This window comes from Tupaia chinensis, unplaced genomic scaffold (genome assembly GCF_000334495.1).
Source record: "Tupaia chinensis unplaced genomic scaffold, TupChi_1.0 Scaffold000270_2, whole genome shotgun sequence".
Taxonomy (NCBI): domain Eukaryota; kingdom Metazoa; phylum Chordata; class Mammalia; order Scandentia; family Tupaiidae; genus Tupaia; species Tupaia belangeri.
Window position 1 is genome coordinate 1223678 of NW_006159751.1, and position 22223 is coordinate 1245900.

Genomic DNA, 22223 nt, shown 5'->3' on the forward strand with positions numbered 1-22223 from the left:
TTCCTGCTGCTGGACTTCCATGCAAACTCTTTCGAACCTCTGCTTTTTCTTATACCGTTCTGTATGAAGTATCCTTTCTTAATTTTCTACCTGATGAGTTCCTACTCAGACTTCAAGGCCCAAACATAACATCATTTCCTCTGTGATATCTTCCTCTTTCCTACCATTCTCAGGCAGAATTCACTGTTACAGCTTTTTTTTTTCTTTAAGTTTACTTATTTCACTCCTGAGTGAGAAAGACACAGAAAGAGAGAGAGAAAAACAGCACTTCTAACAGGGTCTTGACACTGCAATCTATCCCAGCCTCAGCCAGCTCCAGATCACGGGCGAGCATGTGCCTGGTGTACTCAGGGAGGTCTTTGGAATTGAACCAGGAACTTTCCTGTGGGATTGCCTCAGAGTGTCAGGCTTTCTTACTGTGCCATCATCTGGCCCCTGTTTGCTCAACAAAATGAGCTCTGATCTCATTTGTACTTTCATTAGTTTAGCAGAACAACAGACATTTGCTAAGCACACATCAGAAAACATCTAAGACCTGGGATTTAAAAAGGAAAATAGCACAGTCCTTTTCCTCCATAAAATCACATTCTAGCTGGGAAGACATACATGCAAGTGAGTAAAATACAATGCCCTGTCCGGTGCTCAGGGAGAGCTCTAAAGTGCTGTGGGGACAGAAGAAGGGTCATCCTCTCTTACAGGGGTGGGTGGGAGAGCAGGCAGAAAGTAAGGGGAACCCTGGATTAGGGAAGATTTTATCTACCCAACTGAGATTTCAGTTAATTCATGAATGTGTAGATGACGCTTGACCAGTTGGGAGGCCATGAAAAATATTTCAATGGAAAGAAACAGAGTTTAGAATTTGCTTTACACATAAAATTCAACTATCAAATGAGGTCTCATGTGGCCCTTCTCTACAAACTCACATTTCAAAAGCATATTAAGCTGCCAAATAATAGTTAAATAAGAATTCCAATTTGTTTGTGCATGTCTTAAAGAACATTAAAAAGGCTGTAATTTGTAAACATTGGCAGCATCTCTCAAAATCTCCATTATACAGTCCCCTTTAGAGGACTTGCCATGGAACATCTCTCCAACAAAGCCGACAACCCTTTTCCTCTCCAGTCCCTCCTATTTAAATTCTCTCATCTTTCCTCATCTGTGAACCTTTATCTTCTCTCTCTGAACCTAGTCTCCCAATTCTCTATTGTGAAAATATATCAACTGGGCAGGTAAAATTTTTGTTTCATGTGCTGAGGACAGAGAAGTTCTAGTGGAAGATGGAGAGCCTTCACATATTAATAAACCTTTTCCCCATCAATAAGTAGTAGACAAGATAGAACAGACTATAAGCTGTAAGAGTTCATTTCTGGAATCCAGGAGCAAACATTGTTCCAGTGAGCTGGTCCCTGCTGCTGAATTTCAGGAAATTCATGTCACTTGGGTTTGGCTGTATCTCAGTAACTGCCTTAAGAACTTTCCAGAAATTATATCTCTAACTCTAAACACTTGATGTTAAATTGCCAGAATATGAATAAAGGTGCGATTAAGTTGAGTTTCATCTTAAAATACTAAAAACAGAACACATGTGCAAAAAAAGACATTTTGGAATGAATATCAAAGACACTTGGAGTTTCTGGTTTTATTAATTTCAGAAAGTAAAACTTCAGAGAGCAGAAGGAGACAGAATCATTAAAAATGCTGCTGTCAGCCTGCAGAAATACCAGGGCCATCCCAGAGTCCTGCAGAGTGGGGCAGAGACAAATGTCTCTGGCTAGTCTAGGCAGAGAAGGCAAAGCCCACCCTGTTGTTGGCCATGTCATAGACAGAGTAATATTCCTTGAGGAAGACATCTCCCAGAATCCACAGGGGCTGCCCGTTGGGAGAGGGTAGATAAGTGGCTTCAATCCCAAGCCTGCAGTAGCCATTGTTCTGAAAAGACAGAGGACATGAAGACAACCAGTTGTACTCCAGACACACCTTCTTCCACCGGAACCCCCCAACCCTGTATTCCTTGGCACCTGCAGAGACTCTGAATTCTTGTTCGGACTCAGCCCTGGGGATTCCCCATATCTGTCCAGAGGTGAACTGAGACATGGGACACCTGTTTGGGCTCCCCTGACACATTACCCCAGAAGCCTGAAAGTGAATACGTACGTTGAAGACATAGGCAGAAGGAGGCAGAGGGAACTGGGACCCGCTAATGATGAAGGTGATGGTGGGCATGCTCTGTACGTAGTTGCAGTCGACCACAAACTGAGAGAAGGAAGAGGCAAAGTTGAGCAGTTCCAGGGCATGGATAACACAGACAAAGGGCTCAGGCCCCCTTTTTCCTCTGTGAGTATGCTAGGAGACCTTCGAGCAGTCTGTTTCAGAGCATGGAAGGCCTAGCCTGATCCCTGGCAAGGGATCAGATCTTTTTTTCTTGAGTTCTCTCCTAAAACACACCTTAGTTCTTGGATTTGGGTTATATCAATACAACCACATAGAAAGACACTTATTTGGGGTCAGCAGGTGGCATGGTGGTTAAGGTGCTAGATTCCCACATGGTTGACTGTGGTTCAAGTGCTGGACCTGGTGGCTTGCTCTCTCACTCTTTCTCTGTCTCTTTCTACTAAGCACATGTACTCTATAGCAAATTTAAAATAATGATTATTATTTAATTGAATAACACAATAATGATTTAATAATTATTATTTAGTTAGTAAGCAAAAATAAATCATTTTTTTAAAAAGACATTTATTCTAGAACATAGTCTACACCTTTAGAACATGAAAATTACAGAGAAAATGTATAGGCACATATTGTAGAAGCATGCTCTCATGCACACTCATATCCACATTTGTGTCCACACATTCACGCATTCACCACAGTATGTACATATATGCTCACACACATACAGAGACATATACATATACATACCTGACTTGAAGAACCAACATTTAGTCTGGACACAGATTTTAGCATTCAGGGAAAAGCAAACTACAGATATGAGTACAAAGAAGAAGCAAGTATAAGGACAGAAGACTACTCAGCGTAAAACTCAAAGGTGTGTTCTCAGGGAAGAAAGAAGCCAAAGGAAATGAAAAAATTGTTTTTATCCCACTGTCCCTAATACTTCAGAGCAAATGACAGTGATTGGGAAATGCTCCCAGGTTCCACAATGGATTAGCGGCACCTCCTGACAACCAATCATCTCATATTCATGATCCATCTGGATGGAGTCGATATTACTTTCTCCTCTTACCCTTCCTTTCACCAAAGATTCAAGCCAGAAATGTTGTACTGTGTCCCCACCCACTGTTTACTGCCAGGAGCTCAGGTCACCACCCGACCTCTCCTTCTCTCTCTTGTGATCTCATTACAGTTGAGTTGCCAGGATGTGCAGAAAAGCTTTTGGCTTCTGGTTACTTACATCACCATTCTGCGCCTGCTGGGCTCCTGTTGCCTGCAGGAAAGAGCCCATGAACTGCTGGGGAATAGCCAATAGGAAGGTCCCGGTGTCCACGATAGCCTGGCAGCCCTGGGAGCACAAGCCAGTGGATTTGGTTTCAATAATGAATGCACGATAGCCTGCCCGCCCGGGGAGCAAAAGCCAGTGGCTTGGTTTCCAATAATGAATCTGAGGGGGACACCAAGACAAAAAGAATCAAATGCTTCTGCTGCAAACATGAGCCATGTCCATCCCTTATCCCCACAAGCCTCTTCCAGGAAGCCAGGCCATCCCTATTATACATCTGCCCCTGTAACATTTCTGGGCATTTGTGATTATTGGAGTAATGTCCTCAGTCTTAGTCTGGTGTCCTCCCTTCCAGCTCTGACTGAAAGCTTTTGAGAAGACGGAAGTTGTGTCTTGTCTTCTTTAGTTTATTCATATAGGGTCCAGCACACAGTGCCTACCACGGTCAGGGCTTATAATCAATAAATAGATGCATTTTGAGCGCCTACTATGTGTAGAACACTTTTTAAGGATTATGACTTTACAAGAAGGAAGTAATTTGAATTTTCTCTTTTTAAGGTGTTTATCTCAATTGAGAAGAAATAATGCAATCTATTAAGCCATGACTAATACTATAAGACAGTAGCTGATAATATAATACGTAAAGTCTTACATGATTCAGGCCCCGATTTCTTACACTCTACTTTCTTCTGCCTTCCTCTCATATATTTTTGGGGGGCTGTCTATGAGTCAGGTATCATACAAGGCACTCAGCAGTACAGTAGTGAATAAGACAGCACCACTATCTAGTGGAGGGGTCAGACACTTAACAAAGACAAACAAATCATGTTTAATTGCAGCCCTGACAATGCCATGAGGGAAATGCAATGTGCCAGAGAAGAGGGAACTTGATCTAGTCTGGGGGTGGAGGGTGGAGGGGTCTATCAGACAAGGATTCATATGAAGAAGTGATGCTTAAAGGATGAGCAGAGGGGCCAGCAGCTGGCATGATGGTTGAGGCACTAGACTCCCACATGGCTGACAGTGGTTTGAGTCCCAGACCTAGAGGCTTACTTTCTCACTTTCCCTCTTTCTCTCTCTGGTGAACACTCATGCCCTGTAGCACATCTAAAAAAAATCATTATTAGTATAAATAAAATTAAACAAAAAAATTTTTTAAAAAAAGGATGAGCAGAATTGGACCATGTGAGGAAAAACACCTTCATTCCAAGCACATTAAACTAGTCTCAACATGCTGAGTGTTTACCTCTTCCTCTACTCTTGTATGTTGAGCTGTCTCCCCAGTGCCTTTCTTAATGACTAGGACATATTGACAAGAGCACAGGGAAGTCTTTTGGGACCAAAAGAGAGATCACTATGCATAAAGCCCATAAGAGGACATTTTGGAAGAGAGAAGAATTAATCTGGCCTTTGAAGCATGCCTAAACTTCAAGTAAGCACTCCAGGCACTATGAACAAAAGAGAGAAGCAAGAAAGAGGTGGCTAGGCACAAGGGCTTGGTGAAGGCTGTCTTGTACTGAGAAGTACTCAGAAGGCTGTCATTGATAGAGGGCCGGGGAGGCTGTCTTTTACAGTCTTATATTACAGGCCAATAATGTTTTATCTTTAATTTCCATGAGACTGAGAATTTTAGAGGACTTTTGAGTGTAGAAGTCATTGGTTCATATTTGGAATCAGGCACACCGATGCTAAAATTTTTGCCTTACAAAATGTGTGAATTTGGGTAAGTTACTTAACTGCTGAGCCTTGATTTTTCTATAGAATAAAATATATTGCTGATCTACTTATGTGTTTGTGGAAATTGTATGTAATAATATATTTAAAGTACTTAAAAAAGTATCTGGCACATATTAAACATCAAGGACAGCTATTACTTTTGCTAATGATGAAAGTGGTAAAACTTCCAAGAACAAGGACATGGATTCCCAGTTCCTAAGAGTGTTCAAGGTACTGGTATTCCAAGGTGCAGGTACCAGTTCAAAAAGTTTAAACAATAGCTAAATGCCAAAGTCTACTGGGCTCTAGAACCACCTTAGCCTAGGGATTTGGTGATTTTTTTTTTTTTTAAGAGAGATTTTTGAAAAAAAAAAAAAAAAAGAGAGAGATTTTTGCTATAGGGCATGTGTGCTCACCAGCGAGACAAAAAGAGAGAAATCACCCCACAGGGGCATGGCCACACCACAGTCCCTTCTCCTCCATTCCCCTCTTGGGATTTTGTGAATACATGCACACATGCCCAATATGAATTTTAAGCCACCGGGTCCAGGACTCAAACCGCAGTTGACTATGCGGGACTCCAGTGACATAAATGCTACACCATCTGCTGGTCCCATGGAATTTGGTGATTCTTAAGAAATTTGTACCACATAAAGGAAAATGTCATGCCAGAATGTCCATAATCCATAGGAACTATCCTCTCCACTTACTCCTGGATGGCAATCTGCCAGTACAGTTCCCGAGTGACAGGGGTCCAAACGATCTGACCAGAATAAAGCTGGGTGTCCACACCTCCCAGGATAAGCTCTCCACCATACTGACGGGTTGGTTGGCTGCAGAGAAATATAGAAAAGCATGAGTTCCCATGACACAAATTGACCAGGCAGTTTTCTCTTTCCTTTCTCCTTCCCTCACTCCTTCCAACACAGAGGTACCACAGAATGAGGGATGCAGTCTTCTGAGCTGCTCTTCAAACTCCATCTGGCTGAAGACCAGGGAACGGGTAATGCCCTCAGAGTAACACCCAAAGTAATAGAGATTATGTCCATCGATAAGAGGACAGAATTGGAAACAAGCACCTGAAAACAAACTATGAAAGAATCCCAGAGAAACTCTTCCTGGGAGGAAGTAAGAATGAGAAGAAACACCTCTGGGAGTACCTAGGCAGGACCTGACACTGCTCTCAACTATGCTATGATGGGAATGCTTCAGTCTTGGTCAAGTGGGTAACTAGACAATGTTACAAAGGTTTTACACTTGTGCTCACCACCTCGGCCTGTCCATCATAGAAAAAAGACATCTGGACTTTAGGCACCATGAGAATCATGTTGTTTAGGAAAGAAGGAACAGGGGTAAAGTTTGCCACAGAAGTTCCAGACCAGATGGAGTAAGAATTCGTGATTAAAGTATTTACATTTGAGGCTTGGTTTCATACTTACCAGGGAGTGACCTCAATCAATATTGATAACCTATCCAGCCTCCATTTCCTCACAGGGAAAATGGGGTTAATAACAGGATTTCTGAGGTGTTACCTGAAGTAATTATGTGAGAACACATTATAAAGGCCAGATAGTTATTATAATTATCATTTCATTGTTGTCAGTCTTTATTAGTAAATGCTCACATGGCTTGTTCTAAAGCTCTACAGTTGTGCAAATAAAGCAATCTCCAGTTTCCTAAGTAAATACTGAGATACTTTACTGTTGCTTATTTTTAAGAAAAGAGTGATCCTATGGTTTATGGCTAATATAATCTAAAACTCTTAAAGTACATTTAAAATAAAATTCCCCCAAAATATAATTATAACTTTTCAGAAAACCATGGATTTCATATAGCCAGTTATACTCAGTATGTCAGAAAACTTTCTCACCTGGGCCCTGTCTGATCCTGGGTTGTCTACAGCTCTCATGGAACCTCGTTTCCTGAGTCCTTCCCAGGACAAGTGTTCTTACCGAGAGAAGTAGAAGCTAAAGATGGGTTGAGTGAGCTGGCCTTGCTGCAGCATTCCCTGCATGACTGTTGGGGCATTCCCGACTGCCATGTCTGGGTAGGCCATTCCCAGGATCCCGTCAAAGTCTGAATAGTAGAAGGGGTTGCTGGGCTCATTCTCACTCAGACCAAACTCCTGGTTATTGATGACAATGTTCTGAACCTGGGGTGAACAGAGAGTAGAGCTTGGCAATTCAGGTAAACAGAGCCTTCCCAGACATAGGGGCCCAGAGTCCTGGAATCTAGAATCTGTCCTGGAGAGAGGAAGTTGGCTTCTTTCATGCAGAGCTTGGCCGTACGTGTGGGCACAGAATGTGGAAGGGAAGCAGTGTCACTCAACCCAGTGTGTGTCTTTAAAAAAGGAAAATAGGTATTGTGGAAGTGAAGGTGCTTGTTTTCTAGAGTTATAGTTTACACTTCCAGGGATAGTTGGAAGGACAGTGACTGGTTTTTTTACTGAACAATCCATGTAGACAAATGAATAGAGGAACTAATGAGAGTTTGACCTAAAGAAATAAGAAAATGGTGAAAGGACGAGTCTTTAAATATCCAAAATGTAATAGTGTGGAAGAGGCAGTAGATTAATTCTTGTGGCTCCAAAAGGCAGAGTTGAGACTACCAAACAAAGACACAAAAAGACACAGAAACTCTAGCACAACATAAACAACTTTCCATGATCAGGACTACAGTGGAAGCAATTCCTGTTGAATTAGATGGCTTTGACATCTCTTCCAAGTTTCAGCTTCTGGTGTACCCAGTTGGTAATTACAGACTTAGTAAGTGTGGATTTAGTAAGTACGGGCTTACTCTACAGATTACTAAATCCATACGTTGTCTAGAGTTTAAAACTCTAGTAAATGGGAGCCAACAGTACTCACAGTCACCGTGTCATATCCCAGGACCACACTCAGGCTGCCACTCCCATAAGATAGTGTATAGGTTTGCCCATTGTTTCTGAAGGTGGAGGACAGGCTGGGGTTGAACCTGTTGTGATTGGCTGTAGAAGGACAGGATGAAATATTAGTGTCATTCACTGCTTTCCAAAACACTTGGCAATAATTTATCCTCAGTGGCTTGGGATCCTCAAACCAAAACTGGGATAGGGTATCACCCTTAGAACTTTTGGATTATAAACAACCCACTTTAGCCCCAGAAAAGTCTATCCCATTGCACAACAGATAGTGCCCAAAATTCTTCCAACCCCCCATTCTCTGAGGATCCATTGCCTCAGAGGTGCTAGCAATCTTGGGCCACAGGAGAGAGCTGAGGAAAAGGAACAATATAGAAAGGAATAGAAGCCTTAGTCCATTCTGCTGTCTCTCTCTATAGAACAGTCATTACTTCTGAAATGTGGTACTAACATGCTTGCTACATTGAGAGCAAGATTTCAAGATGTTCCTAACATAAAGAAAATAAGATGTGAACATGCACAAATAACTTTGGACTTTAAATTATACACCTGCACTCAGAGCCTGACTCTGCCCTTCCTCTACCACCCATAGTGGGGAGGGAAAAAGAGGTGTACTCACAGCAGGCCTGACTCTGGCAGTAGGTAGAGGGCACCCACAGGTCGGAGGAACCTGTGTCAAAGAGCACCAGGAAATTCTGGGGTGGTGTTCCAATGCTGATCTCCCCAAAGTAGAAAGACTGCAAAAATAAAAACAAAAAACAAAAACCTTGTCCCCCTCATTAAGCAACTAAGCATTGTCCTTAGGATAGACAAGAACTTAATCCATAGGAAGCCACGCTTTACCCACATTATTCCCTTGGGAGGATGAAAAGCTTATCCCACAAGTTCTCCTTGCCATCCGGAGCCAGCTCTTGTCAAGATTCTACTTTTCCCCCCTACTTCGAGCAGCTGAGACTTAGTATATCAAGACACTATCCTCTTCCAAATGTGTTGTCCACTTGTACAATGTTGATACCTTTACAGATTTACCATGCTCTGTCAGGAAGGCCAGAGTAGGAGAAACCATCTCCCTCCCACCCCACCCCCCCCAGTTTCTAGCTTCTCTCTCTCTCACACACACACACAAACACACACACACTCATTCTCTCTCACACACACACTTTCACACACACACTCTCTCATATACACAGACACTCTCACACAAACTCACACATATACACACACTCCTTTCTCTTCTCTTCCAGTATTGGGCAGTTCTTTTTTTTTTTTTTTTTTTTTTGGGGGGGTTTTTTGTATAGGGCGCGTGCACTCGCCAGAATGACAGACAGAAAGTAAGAAATCACCCTCCAGGGGGGATGGCCATGCCACAATCCCTTCTCCTCCATTCTCCTCTCGGGATCTTGGGCACACATGCATATGTGCCTGGCGTGAGTTTAAGCCCTGGGTCTGGGACTCAAACTGCAGTCGACTACATGGGAGTTCAGTGGCATAGCCATTATGCTAACTTCTGGTCCTCAGTACTGGGCATTTCTATCACTATTCTCCTTCCTCCTGGTCATGCACCAGAAGAAGGTACAAGGAAGCCTGGGATAACAGGTGACTTAGAGGGGCCAGCAGGTGATGTGGTGGTTAAGGCTGGACTCCCACAAAGGCTGACTGCAGATCAGGATCTGGACCTTGCAGCTTGAAAATTATGCCAGGTATGCATGCATGCATGCCCAAAAATCATGGGAAGAAAATGGAGGAGATGGGATTGCGGGTGACCATCTTCCCAGAGGGGTGATTTCTCACTTTCCCTCACACTGTCTCTCTCTGGCAAGCACATGCACCCCATGGCAAAACCCAAAAATATAAATAAATAAATAAGTGGCTTAGAAGAGCATTTCACTGGGAGGTTGTCTACATTTCTAAATTATCTTAGGCCAGTCATGCCATTTCCCTGCCTCCAGTTCCTTTATCTACAAAATGTGGGAGTTAAAATCGAAGATTCCTGTAGTGACCTCTAGCTCTAATGTTCTATATAACATCCACTCAGGACAGTTGATAGGACACCAGAATGTTGAGATGCCCTGATCAAACATCACAGGCTGGAGGGCGTGCAAACATTTGCTCTGGGGACCAAGTGTGTCGTTCCTGGAGTGAAAGACAAACGCCTGCAGTGACTGGCGCTTTCGCCTGAGAGCCTTGCATGTAGTTCCCCTTTCCCTGCAATTTTGTACCAAGACTGTTTTTTGATCTCTCAATTGACTTGAATATTCCCACCATGACTCTCTTAACTATGTAAATGAAGCTCTAGGGAGATAGGCCAGTAATGAGCCAAAAGGAGGGAGGAAAGGGAATTACAGTCTCTTGGTGCCTGTGAGGAATTGGTTCCAGGACCCCAGTGGGTACCTCAAGTCCCTTATATAAAATGGGGCAATATTTATATATAACCTGGGTATACCATTCTGTACATGGTCCTGTTAAATCATCTCTGGGTTTCTTGTTATACCTAATACAATGTACAAGTTATATAAATCATTATTGTACTGTATTATTTAGAGAAGAATGACAAGAAAAATGTCTGTATATGTGCAGTACAGACTGAACCATTATTAGTTTAACAGCACAGAACACATTAGCAACAATGAAACATTTTTGATCCACAGTTTGTGGAACCTGCAGATGCAGAACCTATGGATATAGAAAGCCAACTATATTATTCTCATGATACCAACCCATAACTTATTCTGATACTTCCCATAACACAATAAGACTAGTCCAAAATTATAGTTGATGGGAAGTATAAATGAATATTCAAGAATGGATGTTATACAAAGATCTCTCCCATTCACTCACATCCATGTAGTTGGTGATAGGCTCGTAAGCAACGGCATCATTATTGAAATGGTACTTGGTAGCTGGATCGACCCTTGGATAGCTGTTTAGGAATGTCTCCAGGACACCCTGCTCTTCCATTGCCTGGCGAATAGACTTGCCTCTCCTCAGAATGATTCTACAGAGAATAAACAAAAGGAAGAAGTTTCATTGCAGCCTCATTAAACAATCCCTTCAATGATCTGACAGAGTTGTCACACCTCTTCAGTACCCTACTCAAGAAGAGACTCTTAGAGGAGATCCTTCTAGGTTCAGCAAGTTCTAACCACTCCAGTCACTCTGGCATTCCAACATGGAAGTACAGTACCCCATACTTATAAATTCTTTGTGTGCTTATATATTATTTTTAGAAAACTAAATGTCTGTTTCTTCCCAGTCCCTTCTGTTAGCTTGGGACCAGGATTGTGCATGCTTCTTAGCCAACCACACACCACACCTATCTTACACACACACATACCACCTCCACCATCCATTTCAAGCCTTCTTTCCTGGTGGTATTCAGTTCATGGTAGAGAGAGAAAACCTGGCTGACTCCCCAGAGGCCTGCAGAGTAAGGCCTTTGCCTTTCCCTAGCTTGTCATTCTGCCTGAGGACTGGAATTCACAGTGAAGCTGAATCCCAGTACACACCTTTCCACACCCTCTGAGAGGTGTAGACAAACCAAGATCAAGATCAGGATCTTCATGGTGCAGATTTTCAATAGCCCACCAACACACAGGATAAAATGGCAGGGTCAAGAATTAGAGCACACAGAGGAAATTTGGGTCTCTCTCTTATACCCTGATCACCCTGCCCTTCTGATCTCTACCTACGTGGGCTTCCTACCTTAGTACCAACTCGCGCCACTACACATCCATGAGTCTATTTGTTTTTCCTTCTGGCAAATATCAACTACTTTCATACCCACTGGATAGTAAATTTAAAAAGCAATTAATGGCTTTGCTGATGGAATCTAAAGATTAGGATTTGCTAACAAATGTAAAAATGCACTGAGGACAAAGGATCCTGGACAAGTCTACTGAGAAGTGGGTTCTGGTAACTTTTGCCAAATCAATAGAACAATTTGTTTTCTGGTTCCAAAGGACATGTGCCTTTTTGAGACTTACAGTCTAATCTCAAGTTCTTTCTCTCCTTCACCTCTCTTTTCCTCTCCCCAGTCTTCTCTATAGTCTTCCACATTTGATTCTCAAAGCCCATGACACTCTTTGCTTTTTATTCTCTAATGTTTTTAGTATACAAATTAGTCAGCTTTTATTGAACACCTACTCTGCTCATCTCTGTGCTAAGCTCTGGGAATGCAAAGATATAAATAAATGGTCCTTGTGTGCAAATGCCTGCATTCCTGTAGGAATGGCTGGAACATAGTTAAATTATGAAGCAACACAATCATTCTAGGCATTCAAATGTTTGTAGATGAACATGAACAAGATGGATAAAAACAGTGTTCACAAAGTAAAGGGAGAGAATGATAGGTCCTGAGGGGGTGGAAACAGCTTCAAAGTGGAAGGATAGATTTTACTAGATGAGGAAGTAAGCGAGGGAGAAAAGATATTGGAAGTGGGAGAAAAGCTTGAGCAATGGCACAAAGGAGTGAAGTCATGTGATGAATTCAGAAAATGTGATCAATGTAGCCAAAGAGCAATTCTCAGCACAGTCCTTTCCAGCCAGATACAGCCCAAAGACTTGCCCTGGATGGGCTCAATCCCATCACACTATTGTTACCCTTCTGTCCTCTGAAAAGTATTTGCTACTGAAGAAATCGAAAAGATTGTAATGCTATAATGGAAATACAATATTATATTAAAATAGTACATATTCAGCACCTTTGGAATTTAACTGTCTTCTGTCAAATGATTTTTTTATGAGCCTCATGACTGACTATATCACTCCAAGGCATCCTGGAGAGAAGTATTGGGCTACCATACTAGTAGTACTATTACTATAGGACTACAATATAGTAGTACATGGAGAGTACTATAGATAGTACTAGGCATCTATCTAGGTATGATTTATATGATTAGAATCTTAAAAGGCAGTAGTCCCCAACCTTTTTGGTACCAGGGACTGGTTCGTGGAAGGCAGTTTTCCCACAAGTCAGAGAGGGAGTGAGGGTTAGGAATGATTTTAGAATGATTTAAGTGCACTACATTTATGGTAAGCTTTATGTAATATATAATGAAGTAATTATATAACTCATCATAATGCAGTTTTTATGGCCACTTTCCAGGGCTAGCATTACCACATCAGCTCTACCTCAGATCATCTGGCATTAGATTCTCATAAGGAGTGCACACCCTCACATGTGCAGTTCATAATAGGGTTTCCAACTCCTATGAGAATCTAATGCCACCACTAATATGACAGGAGGCAGACCTCAGGCAGAAATACAAGCGATGGGGAGTGACTATAAATACAGATGAAGCTTGACTTGCTCATCTGCCACCCAACACCTGCTGTGCAGCCTGATTCCTAACAGGTCACAGACCAGTAGCCGCCTGTGGCCTCAGTCTGGGGACCTTTGTTATAAACCCTATGTATCATGTTAAGCAATATTAACATAATTCTGTACACAGTAAGATGACAAAGGTTTTTCTTTTCAGTCTAGTAAATGACACTTAATCACCTTCTACATAAAATGCACAGATAATCTTTTACATTTTAGCCTTTGAGAAGCATTGAATGAAGAGCCAGGCAGCCAAAATGATTCCTCAATTTAGTAAAGTTGTGGCTGGCAAAGCACTTTGTCATGAATCTACTCCAAAGCCATTCACAAACTAAAGAAGTTTCAACATCATGTTTGTAATTTATTGTTTCTTTACAAAAATAAGAAGGGAAACTTAAAAATCTACCAAGTATATGCTTATAATGACCATAACCTATCTTATTGAACACCAACATTGTTCTAGGCATATATTTTATTCAGTCATTGCAATATCTGTATAAAGCTATCTTAACTCCCCCAAGATCACTCAGTTAATAAGAGGTAGAACTGGGGAGTCAAGTGTGATTTTTCTGAACTTAGAACCTCTATATAATCACTGCTTCCACCCCTAGGCCTGGTGTATTCACACTCTCTTTGCTTCCATATTTATAAGAGCATCAACTAGTGACCACGAGGACTAAATTTATATTCTATTAATTTTTGTATAAAAAGGTATTTTTTTCACACTTCTATTCTTCCTCACGACATTAGAAAAAGTCTTGTGTGCTGCTTCCACCTAGTGGCAACACTCCTAAATTACAAGAACAAGTTTTTGAAAGGTTGAAAGTAATCTTTTATGTGACTCTCTTCAAAACTCAAGCCAGAAAGTGAAGATAATTCTTAACATGTAGGTGGAGACACTCTGTGCCTATCCATTGGCCCTGTCTGTTTGATCCTGTCCCCGCTATCTTTCCCACTAGAACAAAATAGACAAAGCATCACCTTTCCAGCTGTTTCTAAGACTCCCTCACCTCACAACTGTGCCCCTAGCCTTACTGATGCTCTTTCCTTTAACACTCTGGAGTACTTTCTTTTCTTTTTTTTTTTTTTTTAACATATTACAACAGGTTTGCAGTTTATTTTGTTTCAAAAGAAACTTGAAATTCATATATAGTTTTTTGCATATGCTTTTCCGTGAACTTTTTGAAGAATCCTTATATGTATATTTAAACGCCAGAGAACAACTTCTTTCCATTTAAATTGATAAGGCTATATAAGAGCTGCTTAATCTGTTTGCTAATTCATGTCAGTTCTCATAGTTCGAGAAATTTATCTATCCTTTAAGGAATGGGTCAAGTAACTGTAAAAGTAAAGGATATATGAAGATTTTTAAAGAATATTTTTATTCCATTTACCATTTCTAAAATATTATTAATCATGAAGATCAACCTCCTGGGCCAGAGACCATGGTAGTAAAGGCAGTGGATCTCACATGACTGACTTCACAATTCAAATTCTGGACCCAGTGGCCTGAAAAATGCACCAGGGGGAACCAGCAGTTAGCGTAATGGCTATGTCGCTGGATTCCCACATAGTCGACCGCGGTTCGTGTCCCAGACCCGATGGCTTAAAACTCACGCCGAGCGCGTGTGCGTGCGTGCCCAAGATCCCGAGAGGAGAATGGAGGAGAAGGGATTGCGGCGTGACCATCCCCCCTGGGGGGTGATTTCTCGCTTTCTGTCTCTATGTCTCTGTCTGTCTGGCAAGCACATGTGCCCTACAGTGAAAATCTCTCCAAAAAAAAAAAAAATGCACCAGGTACATATATGTGAATGCCCAAAATCCAAAGAGGAGAGTGGAAAAGAAGAGAATGCAGCATGATCACTCCCCCAGGAGATGATTTCTCAATTTCTTTTTTTCTGTTTTTCTTTCTTTTTTTTATTTTTTAGTATACTTTTTAATTTCAAGAAAAGCAGGTTTAGCTTTAATAAATCAAAGAAATGCTAAGGAACTTTGCTTTAAAACCAGGAAACAGGTTCAAATAGTAGGTACATGAATCTATCATCAGATCAAGACAGGACAAAAGTCCTTAAAACCAGAAAACAAAACCTGGAAGAAAATCAGCGATGTTTTAGTTAAAAGTCATAAAATGCTATTTCACCAGTTCAGTCTCATGTACTTTATCTTCTGTTGTGTTTCGATCTTCCTGATTAAATTCTGGAATATAACATTCAACTCCAGACTTGTCCCTATGAGTAAATTGGCCATTTTCTTAGTTTTTGAACTCTTATTTCTGTGTGACTGTATTTCATTTTCCTGGTATAGCACTCCCTTCAGCACTTCTTGGAGATCTGGTCTGGTGTTTGTAAATTCTTTCAGGTTTTGTTTATCTGAAAATGTTCTTGTCTTTTCTTCCCATTTGAGGGAAAATCTTGCTGGGTACAGTATTCTGAGTTGAAATTGATTTTCCCTTGACACTGAATATATTTTCCCATTCTTTCCTCACTCGCATTGTTTCCAATGAGAGGTCCACTGTTAGCCTGATGGGACATTCTTTGTAGGTAACTTGCTGTTTCTCTTTTGTCGATCTTAGTATCTTGTCTTTGTGGTTGGAGTCAATCTGGCTATAATATGTCTTGAACAAGATCTTCTTGGGTTGATTCTTTTTGGGGTCCTTTGTATTTCTTGGGACTGGATCTTTGAGTGCCTCTCTAGGTTTGGAAAGTTTTCTTACAGAATTTCATGGAATAGATTACCAATGCCCTTATGAGTCTCTTTGCCTTCTGGGATACCAATTATATGCATGTTTGGACATTTGATAGTATCTAGTATTTCTTGTATATTATTCTCATTTTTTTTTTACAATTTTCTGTCTTTGTGGTAGATTTTTCTAGGCCAGCAATTCTATCTTCTGCGTCTGTGATTTGATTTTCTGAATGATCTAGTCTGCTTTTAATCCTTCCAAGGGAGATTTTTTTTTTTTTTTGGAAGAGATTTTCACTGTAGGGCGCGTGCGCTCGCCAGACAGACAGAGAGAGATATATAGAGACAGAAAGCGAGAAATCACCCCCCAGGGGGGATGGTCACGCCGCAATCCCTTCTCCTCCATTCTCCTCTCGGGATCTTGGGCACGCACGCACACGCGCTCGGCGTGAGTTTTAACAAGAGAGATTTTGACTTCCTGTATTATAGTTTTCATCTCTAACAGTTCCATTTGATTCTTTTGTAAAGTGTCTAATTTCTCTTTTAGATCTTGCAAGAATTTCCTCACCTCCTGGAACTCATCAGCTCCTTTCTCCTGCCTCTTCTGCAGTTCATTGTCTCTCTCTTCTCTTCTATCTCTGTTATCTTAATCATTATGAATATTCTAAATTCTTTATCAGACATTTCCATGATTTCCATTCAACTGTCTGTGGATGAAGATGAGTTATTCTTTTCCCTTGGAGGCGAGGTATTTCTTGCTTTCCCATATTTCTTGTGACCCTGCAGTGATTTTTGGTAATCTGATGGACGGTGTGTTTCTTCCTAATTCATGAAATTCAATCTGAGCATTCAGGAGCGTGCAGAAGGAGGTGATCTGGAATCTCTTTGCTGTTCTGTTTTTATCCCTTTGTGCAGCAGGTTCAGTGGGTATTAAGGGATATGTTAACCCTAACTGTATTTGGATGTTAGGTTATGGGTCCCTTAGATCCGTCTAGAAACACAGTGAATGGAGATAGAGGAGCAAAATGATGAGACAAAAGAAAAAGAATAAGAAAACAGAGAGAGAAAAAAAAGAGAGACAGAAAAAGAAAGAAAAAAAAATGACCAAAAAATTTATTTAAAAAAAAGGCAAAAAAATAAAAAACTGCATGGCACACTAGTTCTCAGCAGCAATGGAGTAATCTTCTTCTGAAGGCCTGCCCCTTGCCTCTCTTAGAGGAGAGGGGGAAGGGGATTATTAGCAAGATAAAGAAGGGCCAGAGAAGCCAAGAGAATATTTAACCTTAAAAAAATTCTTAAAGGAAAAATTATCCAAAAAATGAGAAGACAGAGAGATAGGCAGAAAGAGAGACAGAGACATAGAGAAGGCTATAGGGGCTCCCAACCACTAGAGTTTGGGGGCTGGAGGCTGAATTATCAGAAGAAAATCTTAATTTCTCTTTTTTCCCTGAAATGACTAGCTCTCAGCAGCAATGGAGGAGTCTTCTTCTTCTTCTTCTTCTTCTTCTTCTTCTTCTTCTTCTTCTTCTTCTTCTTCTTCTTTTCGTATTTTTCTTTAAAGATTTTTTTTTAGAGGTTTTTGCTATAGGGCGCATGCACTCGCCAGAAAGACAGACAGAGATAGAGAGATAGAAAGCGAGAAATCACCCTCCAGGGGGGATGGCCACACCTCAATCTCTTCTTGGAGGAGTCTTCTTCTGAAGGCCTGCCCCTTGCCTTTCCACTTGAGTTTGGGGGCTAGAGACTGAATTATCAGTAGAAAATCTTCATTTCTCTTTTTTCCCTGCAACACTCCAGAGCACTTTCTAACTGATCTCTTGCTGCACTTAGAAAGTCATCTTCACACCATGATATTAATACACAAGCTCTGTTTCTTCAGCATAAAGTGAAAGAAAACAAGAGGTCTTCGAAAGTTTCCTGGAAAATGAGTACATGAAAAAACTATTCACAGATTTTTTTAAAATTGGCACTAAAATAAACTGACATTTTAATTCTATTTTTCTTTGAACATTCTGAAGTACACTTGTTTATACAACACAGAGCAACCTCTGAGTTTTCTCAGATATGTTATTTAAATACTTGTCTTATCTTTCTCATTAATTTTTTTTTTTTGAGAGGCTTTTGCCTTGTCTCTATTCTTCTCTCAGGATGTTGGGCACACATGTGTATATGCCTGGCATGGTTTTCAAGCCACTGGGTCCAAGATTCGAACCACGGTTGGCCAAGTGAGAGTCAAGTGAATTTTAACCACTATGCCATGTGCTGACCCCTCTCTCACTTATTTTTAAAATTCTGTGAAACCCTTGTTCCTGAAATATCACCCATTGTACTCAGCACAGTAGTTTCCCTGTAGTAGGTGCACAATAAACATATATGGAATGAGTTGTGAAATTTACATTTCTACTTCCATGTTTTGCATTTGATAACTTCATCAACAGACTAATGAGTGAGCCAACTCTACAGGTGGAAAAGAATAGGACATCAGGAGACTGAAATCCAGCAAGAAGTTCCCATTACCATGCCTACAGGTGAGGTTTTCACATTGACTGGGGATGCAATGAGGTGGCTGGACATGAAATGAGGTGGCTGGACACAATTTAAATGAGAATGGAGAGAGGTAGGAACAAAACACTAACCAACATACCAACTGATGAAAGCGAGAAGACCTGCATAGAGCTTCACATGGAGTCCCAGGGAAAATGGGCAGAATGCAGACATTGTCTTTCTGGAACTTGAGAGAAGCCTTATTAGGTTCCTTCTATATGTTCAATATTGCACAACATTGAGTTCAGAGTTTTCACAATTCCACTGACATTATTCCTTTACCTTTTTCCTTAATTATTTCATTTTTCTGCTCTGTTCTGTCCTGCTCTTGGCCTTTCCACAGGACCTGACTAGGACCTAGTGCTCCTGGAACTCTGTGTTGTATTTTGGAAATAAGATGCACCAGACTGTTCCCACTTCTGATGCAGGATTGTTGCACAAATTTATTTGGGAGAAATTCTCTGAAAGAATGAGAAATCCTACTCTTAAAGTTGTTTCCACAGGCCCTGTTAGCCTCTCATCAAACCTTTTCACAAAAGGTTTACCTCATGGCCCTCCCATGAATACCATGTACAATAAACATTCTATTCCTACACCAATGAGAAGAGTGGTGAAGTTACTTAGGAAATTAGACTCTTTGAAGGAGAACTCAGCAGATGCAAGTATTTCTAGGAAGGGGCATGCGGAGTGTCTGAGCACCCTGATTGTCATGAGCACAGTCACTCCTGCCTCCTCTCCACGTCTAGATAAGTAAGATTAGCTGTAGTATTTCTTCTTAAACCTTTGATTTTCTTTATAAAAGTTTATTTATTTATTTAATGGGAGAGAAACAGGCAGCCCCAAGAGGGTTGCAAGGCCACAATCTACTCAGGTCACAGGCACACAGTTCTGTACCCAGTCACCACTATGCCACCATCTGGCCTCATTAATCCTTTATTATAATCTATTATAAGCAGGAACCATTGAGCAGTTTTCACTAATTTTACTAGAAAATTCCCTCAAGGGCAAATGAGAGATACATAGAAGCCCATACTCTTGCACACTCCTGGGACCTAGAGAGCTACATTCCACAACTCACCCCAAGACACATCTACAGCTACAGAACCAGGCCATGTTTCCATACTGGTCCATGTGTGGGTCATGTGTGGGTAGTCCCAGGTTTCTATTGTCATTTCTCTCATTTTAACATTGAACTGTGCAAATGCTCACTACAAGAAGATTGTTGAGAAGATGAAAAAATAGTAAGATTCCTGTACCATGTACATATTTACATATACACAAAGCAGTCCTTTCCACCCACTGCTAAGAATGTTGTCTTACCATTTTCTATTTTAACTGGCACTCTGGCATGTCGAGTCCATTTCTTTCCTTCTCTCTCTCTCTTTTTTTTAAGAGAGAGATTTTTGTTATAGGACATATGTCCTTGTCAGAGAAACAGAGAGAAAGAAAGCAAGAAATTATCCTCTGGGGAGATAGCCGCACTGCAATCCTTTCTCCTCCACTCTCCTCTCAGGATTTGGGGCATGCACGCACATGCTCCCAGCATGATTTTAAAGCCACTGAGTCTGGGACTCTAATCACAATCGACCATGTGAGAGTCCAGCACCTTAACCACTATGCCACTTACTGGCCCCTCTCCTTTATTCTTTTTACCAGTTCCTTAAAAGTCCTCCTAGGAGCTCCACAAGAGGCTATCATAACAATAGTCTATTGCATGAGGGTCCTTACACAAGAGGAGGATGAGGGGCAGAGAAGGAGGCATTCATTTACTCCCAGCTGAGCAAAAGTAAAGGAACCTTTTCATTCTACCTCAGCACTATCCTTCTGGGTGTCAAGATCCCTACCCTTCATCTCTGGGAAATTTTTAGTGCCTTGGAACATTAAAAAGTGTGTTGTCAACATGAGGAAAGTTGGGCAGCAATTGAGGTAAATCTCGAGGCTTAAATGAGAACCACTCCCACTGAAGGTAAATGACAATGAGCTATCTACTGATGTGTAGTTCTCATTGCCATTGGGAAGCACAGTAGTATAGTATCTTGGGTCCTGGAGTAAACATGGCATTTTGAAGAAAAGTCTAAAAGAGTTGACTATGTGGCATTGATGTGTGATAGTGGTGATGAAGCAGAGAGGTGGTGGTATGGAAATGTGGGAGAAGGAAAGAGTAGCACCTAAGTTCCTTTTCAAACTCCCATCCCACATCTGATAATCAACACCCCAGAATACAACCTTTGCTTCACCAACAAATGCACACACACACACACACACACACACACACACACACACCTGTCCCAACCAGCCAGCTCTCTCGTAACGTCTTCCCCTTTATCACTTTCCTCATTTTAGGGTCATCCTACTTGCCTTACTCAAAGTATTTTTCACCTATGAAGGAGGCAGCATTGCCTTGAAGGAATCAGCCCCAAATTCTCAGCCAGTGCTCCTCTGGGGTAAGTAGCTCCTATATTTTTAGGTAAGAAGAAGTTACAATATAACTAACATTCTAGAAAGCCTCCCTTCCTTTCTAGACACATACCCCAAGGTAACCATTATCTTCACAGTTTTTCCTAGTTTTATACTTTATAAAAAAGGTATCATTCTTATGCTCTTGTATTAAGTCTTCTCTCCAGTATTATGTTGATAAAATTAATTCACATTGTAGTTGTTAGTCATTTTCTTCTTTCTGCTATTGGGTTGTCAGAAAAGGCATGATGCATTCTTGCATAGAGAAACACATCATGACTTTTCTGATACCAAGCATATGGTGTATAACAAAGGAAATGTACTCTAATTGTTTAGTTATTAAACTGTACATTGCCATTTGGGAAGTGTCATTTTAAGTATTGAAAATAGTATTGCTATAAACATTCTAATGTTGTTTTGTCCAAAATGATAACCTCTATACCATGTGGCTAGAGGATACCATTATTAAAATTTATATCAAAATTTAATTCAAACTCAATAAAATATGGGCCATCAAGTGGCGTGGTGGTTAAGGCACTGAATTCCCACATGACTCGATCGCAGTTCAAGTCCAGATCTAGTGGCCTGTTTTCTCACTTTCTCTCTCTCTCTTTCTCTCTCTCTCTCTCTCTCTCTCTCTCTGGTAAGTGCATATGCCCTATAGCAAATTGAAAATAGTAATAATAAATACAATAAAACAAATAAAAATAAAATAAAACTTAATGTTAGGAAACAACAGAAACCTCATGCTCCCAGAACATCATGGATTTATGAACTTTGAATGCATGAGGGAGTGCTTGCTTAGGGAACTGGGTACAAATGCTGAGCATGTAACTTTCCTGCTTACAAACAATAGGAGGATACTTAGATGAGTGTTTTTTTTTTAATTTATTCATTTTCTACATTAATTCACTATACACCATCACAACACACAAATGAATTTTCCATCCAAAATACACTATGCATTGGCTCAATCAAGCACATCAACATACATGTTCTCAGCAAATAATTTTCCAATTCTTATGTCCTGCATACCTTGCCTTTTGTTTTGCCATCCTTGATTCCCATCCCCCACCCTCTGCTATGTCCCATCCTCCTCCCCCATTGTCCCTGGCATCCATGGTTGCCCTCCATGCCTTCCCCCCCCC

General features: G+C 40.9%; 1 protein-coding gene across 1 annotated transcript; it reads right to left on the reverse strand.

The window, feature by feature from the left end:
• Positions 1-1776: 1776 nt before the first annotated feature.
• Positions 1777-11634, reverse strand: PGB (pepsinogen B). Its single transcript, XM_006149587.1, has 10 exons — positions 11579-11634; positions 10911-11067; positions 8692-8809; positions 8041-8159; positions 7126-7325; positions 5884-6006; positions 3565-3619; positions 3413-3520; positions 2155-2253; positions 1777-1929 (listed from the first exon to the last, which is right to left on the reverse strand). Exons 1-10 carry the CDS (start codon positions 11632-11634, stop codon positions 1777-1779), a joined length of 1188 nt encoding a protein of 395 aa, XP_006149649.1.
• Between the last annotated feature and the right edge of the window lie 10589 nt (positions 11635-22223).

Bases quoted from the DNA above. Each gene is read 5' to 3' on its own strand.
- PGB (XM_006149587.1), bottom strand. From the start codon at position 11,634: ATGAAGATCCTGATCTTGATCTTGGTTTGTCTACACCTCTCAGAGGGT. The intron at 11,068-11,578 runs GTGTGTACTGGG...TATTCTCTGTAG, and splicing joins CTCTCAGAGGGTGTGGAAAG to AATCATTCTGAGGAGAGGCA. The intron at 2,254-3,412 runs GTAAGTAACCAG...TCCTTCTCTCAG, and splicing joins AGCAGGCGCAGAATGGTGAT to TTTGTGGTCGACTGCAACTA.